A 5,347-nucleotide genomic window follows, 5' to 3' on the forward strand; every position below is an offset into this window, starting at 1 on the left:
ATGGAAATGTACTACATAGGTTGAGAATTTAATGCATGTGTTATTAGATAGTTGTTAGCTATATATATATATATATATATATATATATATATATATGGGTTAATTCATTTCTCTTTAAGAGGGAAGATGTAGAGATATGTTTGTAGATTATAATTTAGAGATACTCCCTTATAAGGGACAGTATTATGGACAAAGGAATTTGGAGATGTTCCCTGGATGCAGGGTGTTGGGTACACAACATGGCTGCGTGCAGTTCACCACATTAGCTCTCCAGTTTGTTTTATTAAAATTGTATTCCTTTCTCATTCACTGGTTTGTTATTTAATGAACCCCAAGATTGTTACAACCACAATGATCCCTAAATGTTTGATCCCCCAGGACCCACATTGCTCTCCTTCTGGCTCTACACACCCGATCCCCTAATCTCGACAATGACCGCTCCTTCTAGCACATAGTGCTTAGCATCCAGCTCCCTCACATTCTGGTTTATACCTCCCATCCCTCTCTCATCAATTCTAGGTGTTCCACTGTCCTCCTGGGGAAGGATTTTGCCAACAAAATGATCTCCAAAGGATCAATCACCTTAGCACATGCTCCCTCTCCTAATCACTGCTGCCCCACTTCCCTCATATGATATCGTTTTTAATCTGCTTGTTTTGGGCAGTGCCCCATATTGCCCATGTGCCCCCAGAAAGTGCAGCTCTCATTGATTTCTGTCCGATCTCTCATGCATTATTAATGTATCTTCTACAGGAATCAGTGGGCATGCTCAGTCTGGGGTAGGGTTTCACTGCCCCGTGGGTTCTCTGGTGTTGAGTGAGCGATGAATTCTGGCTGAAGCTTTTCCCACACGGAGCACATGTATAGGGTTTCTCTCCTGTGTGGATTCGCTGATGTCGAGTAAGATCTGATTTCCGACTAAAACTCTTCTCACAGTCAGAACATCTATAGGGTCTCTCTCCCATTTGCAATCTCTGATGTTTAATAAGGTCTGCACACAGGTTCAGTCTCTCTCTCTTGTGTATTATCAGGGGAGAATTCTCCTCCTTATTTTCACTCAAGAAGATCGCATCATCTGCTGGAATAAAAATATATATGATTTCTTTGGGGGAGAACAATTTCAAATGCCAGAACTAAGAACAGCAAAGGATTTATCCCAAATCTAAAAACTATTTATGAGACTGATAATCAGGAACCAAATCTTTAGAGAAAGGGTGGGGCCAATTCTGAAGCAAAGTAATGAAGACTAAGGCTCATATCCTTAATGGTATTTAGATGCCTAACACCCATTGGACTAAAGGACTAAGCACAGGGCTAGCATCCAGGAATGACTAAATTCTAGTCACAACTCTGACCAATTCACTAAATGAATGCCCTTTGGAAATGTGAAACACTATAATGGTCACCAAACATTAATAACTGATGGCTATCTTGGAATTCCAGCATTATACTTTACTCGTGGATAGTTTCACAGTTGGTTCAACAACTTACTCTACCTGTCTGGGTAGCTTTCAGAACCTCTCTTTGTTTGGTGCCCTGGAGATCTGGGACACACGGTTCTTCCCCTCGTTCCATCTGGGAGATCACATCAGGTTTGGGAACCAGAAATCCTATTCATGAGACAGAAAACAGTTGATGTCACCATTTGTTAAATAGTTGGGCAGTATTTATTAAACAATGAAAACAATCATTCACCCAGAGAGATCAGAGTCTCAAATGTCTCCCACATGACGTCCCTGTAGAGTTCTCTCTGCCTTTCATCCAAAAGTGCCCATTCTTCCTGGGTGAAGTACACAGCCACTTCCTCGAATGTCATCTGTATCTGAAACAGGAAGATTTCCCTACTCAGCTGACAACCCTAATGGTCAGAAACTAGCTGGGTGGCAGAGGACAGAGCAGCAGCATTAGGGTAGTGTGAAAAGCATCCTGAGTGTAAGAGGCAGGATACAAGGGGAAGGCATATATCTGCATATATCCCCCCTGAAAGCTTTGTGGGTTTGTTTTATGCAATGAAGGAGAGTGAGAAGCGGCAAAGAAAAGAGAAGAGAGAAAGACTGCAAAAGATGGAGAGAGTCAGGTAGGTTTGTGGGCTTGTTTTGTTTAAAGACGAGGGAAGGAGGAAAAAATTGGAGAAAGGGAGAGTATTAAATTGCAAAGTGTAGCTCACGAAAGCTCATGCTCAAATAAATTGGTTAGTCTCTAAGGTGCCACAAGTACTCCTTTTCTTTTTGCGAATACAGACTAGCACGGCTGTTACTCTGAAACCCATAAATTAAATTCCTCCCATTGTTAAGAATTACCTCCGTTATGTGTGCTTTTAAATGTCAAGTGGATGGTAAGAAGATGTCCCCTTTTTGTCAGCCCAGACCCTCAGTACTCACCATTTTCTGGTGCTGGAAGAGTTGTAATTTCTGACCGAAGCTTTTCCCACACTTAGTGCATTTATAGGGTTTCTCCTCCATGTGGACCGTCTGGTGATGAATAAGGTCTGAGCTCCAGGAGAAGCTTTTCTTACATTCAGGGCACTTATAGGGTCTCTGACCTATGTGGATCCTCTGATGTTTAATAAGCGTTGACCTGCAGCTAAAACTTTTCCAACACTCAGTACATGCATAAAGTTTCTCGTCCGTGTGGATTCTCTGATGTACAATCGGGTCTGAGTTCTGACATAATCTCTTCCCACATTCAGCACATTTATGCTGTTTGTTCCCTGTGTGGATTCTCTCATGCTAAATGAGTGTTGAGCTCCGACTGAAGCTTTTCCCACATGCTACACATCTGAAGGGTTTCTCTCTGGTGTGGATTCTCTGATGCTGTGCAAGCTTTGAGTGTTTATTGAAGATTTTCCCACATTCGGTGCATCTGTAGGGCCTCTCTCCCCTGTGGATTTTCTGATGATGAATGAGTGTGGAGCTCAGAGTGAAGCCTTTTCCACATTCCAGACATTTATAGGGTTTCTCTCCCATGTGGATTCCCTGGTGCTGACTAAGTTTGGAGTTCTGAAGAAAGCTTTTCCCACACCCAGTACATTTATAAGGTTTTTCTCCCATGTGGAGTTTCTGGTGTGTAGCAAGATTTGATCTCAGACAGAAGCTTTTCGCACATCCTATACATGTATTTGGACTCTCTCTCTGGGCAATGATGCTCTTGTGTGTCCCCAAACCACTTTCACAGTGAACTGATTTACCCTGGTTCTTCCCTACAGAATTTCCCTCTTTCCTTTCCGATCTGCCCTGACTCTCAGAGATTTTTTCCACAGTCAGTATTCTGGGCAATATCCCCTGCTGGTCTCCCGGCTAATGTCCAGTGTGGTTCTATCTTTTCAGGACCTTCCTGCTGAGGAGTGACCTCTTCAGTGATGATCCTATCATCTGCTAGAATAAAAATAAAATGAACCATCATTATTTATAAGACTGAAAACCAAGATTTCAATCTTCTGCATCCCTTCCACACAGGGTATCAGTTCTGCTTCAAGATCCCCTCCAAGCACTTAGATAAAAGATGGATAAAGGGACCACTGATAGATGACAGTGCTTTACAATACTGGTTAACTTGAGATGAGACAGACCAGGGAGACCATTGGGGATTAGTTGGAACTCCATGCATCAATGTCATCTAAGTCTAAGATAGCTACTGTACTAGTGTGATGCAAGACTGCATTTTAAAGGCTCTTTGACTGGACTTTTTGGCTAGCTGTCACTGTTGGAATTCCCCTCAGCAACCAGTCTCCTGGCTAGTGTCCTCTGGTTCTGATTCATATTGTTCTGACTGCCATGTGGGAGCATTGAGTATATGCACCTGTTTCTCAAGGAAACATATCCTTTTGATCTAAGTTATGGGAAGGGAGACCACATACAGTACTACAATGAGGGAGACCTTAGAGATGCATATAAATAATGAACAAAAAATAAACTCTCACCAGTGCAGGTGCCGCTAAAGATCTCTCTTTTCTTGAAATCTTGGCGAGTCAGGGCATCTGACTTTTCCCCTTGTTCCACCTGGGAGATCACATCAGGCTTGGAAATCCGAAATCCTACTCATGAGGAAACAAAACGAGGGATAGCAAACATTGTTAAATACCTGTAGAGTACTCGCTACAAGCAATCACCTGTTATTTTAAAACTCTCTCCTGTATGTGCCGGAGTGCCTGTTAGCTGAACAGACGGAGTACGTTTACAGAGCTCTTGTGGGAAAGCAAAACTTTTACGGTGGGAGATTCAGAGATATGCACACATATGGGGACTTGATGACTCAGCACAAGTATTAAGCTACTGGTACTTGATAATTTCCATACTTGCAGATAAGTCAGAGACCCTTCTGAGAACGAAGCCAGAGCCAAGGAAGGGGAATAAATTATTTTGTATTACTACAAGCATGTACATGTAAATGCAAGCATTCTCCTTTCATAGAATGCTCTTAGCCTTGAAGGAATGGCACCTCCACTGTATTTCTAAATTTAGTATTTAATTGAAGGGACACTGTCTCTATCACACAGGCATCTGGGAATGATATACATTAATTCCTTGGAAACACAAGGAACCCAGAAAAGAACCCTGAGCAGAAGCCAGACTGGGCACTAAACAGACACAAAACGTGCTATTACCTAGCAAGAGCTTGGTGTCACAAACCTCCTGCATGATATCCCTCCAGACACGTCCCTTTTCTTCATCCCAAAGAGTTCCCTCGTCTTTGATGTAGAATGTCTCTGCCACCTGAAAGTACAACCATTCCCTGGTCACTGCCTACAGCTCCAGCAATAATTCCACCTCTGGACAGAGAGGGAAGGAGCTGTCAATGTCAGGGCAGCATGAATAGCTTTTACCAGCACAGGCGGCTCTAGGGATAAGGGCGGAGCTGGTGCAACATACCTGCACAAGGTCTGTGTGTTTATGCAGGTTGATGTGGGCCAGGGTGTGGAAGCTAACAGGAGATAGAGAGGGACAAAATGTCTTTTGTGATAAACAAATTGATTTTAAACTAAAAGGTGAATTTTAGATATACAATGTCCCCGCCCCCTACCCACCCCCCACCTCCCCAGACAAGGCAGCTGGAGCTCTGTGGAACATAACAACATTAGAAATATAATTATAATCAAAAAGTCAAACTGAAGCAACTGAGGAATCCAAGAGAAAAAAAAGAGGGAAATGACAGCAAAAAATAATAAATATGGGGCCAACAATGCACAGTCTGAAGAACAGTTCCACAGTTAAAGTAGCTACCTTTTAAATGTGTGGTGCGATGGATTTCCTGGAGGGGAAATGGCTCTATACCGTCAGGAAAAGTATGATTGCCTGCCAACTGAAGATGCCACAGTAGGATCCCTATAAGCCATGTTGTGTGGAACACA

At 42.8% G+C, this 5,347-nt stretch overlaps 1 protein-coding gene across 1 annotated transcript; it reads right to left on the reverse strand.

Moving 5' to 3' along the window:
- Positions 1–224: 224 nt before the first annotated feature.
- Positions 225–4,658, reverse strand: LOC311514506 (zinc finger protein 92-like). Its single transcript, XM_084617072.1, has 6 exons — positions 4,604–4,658; positions 3,920–4,033; positions 2,382–3,371; positions 1,696–1,822; positions 1,497–1,610; positions 225–1,078 (listed from the first exon to the last, which is right to left on the reverse strand). Exons 3-6 carry the CDS (start codon positions 2,460–2,462, stop codon positions 726–728), a joined length of 675 nt encoding a protein of 224 aa, XP_084473198.1. The 5' UTR covers positions 2,463–3,371; positions 3,920–4,033; positions 4,604–4,658; the 3' UTR covers positions 225–725.
- Positions 4,659–5,347: the final 689 nt, after the last annotated feature.

This window comes from Lepidochelys olivacea, assembly GCF_965140295.1.
Source record: "Lepidochelys olivacea isolate rLepOli2 genome assembly, chromosome: 1".
NCBI lineage: Eukaryota > Metazoa > Chordata > Testudines > Cheloniidae > Lepidochelys > Lepidochelys olivacea.

Coding starts and splice junctions, on each gene's coding strand:
- LOC311514506 (XM_084617072.1), bottom strand. CDS start 2,462: ATGGAGGAGAAACCCTATAAATGCACTAAGTGTGGGAAAAGCTTCGGT. Junction 1,823..2,381: donor TCTTCCAGCACCAGAAAATG/GTGAGTACTGAG, acceptor TTCCTGTTTCAG/ATACAGATGACATTCGAGGA. Junction 1,611..1,695: donor TGAGACTCTGATCTCTCTGG/GTGAATGATTGT, acceptor TCTCATGAATAG/GATTTCTGGTTCCCAAACCT.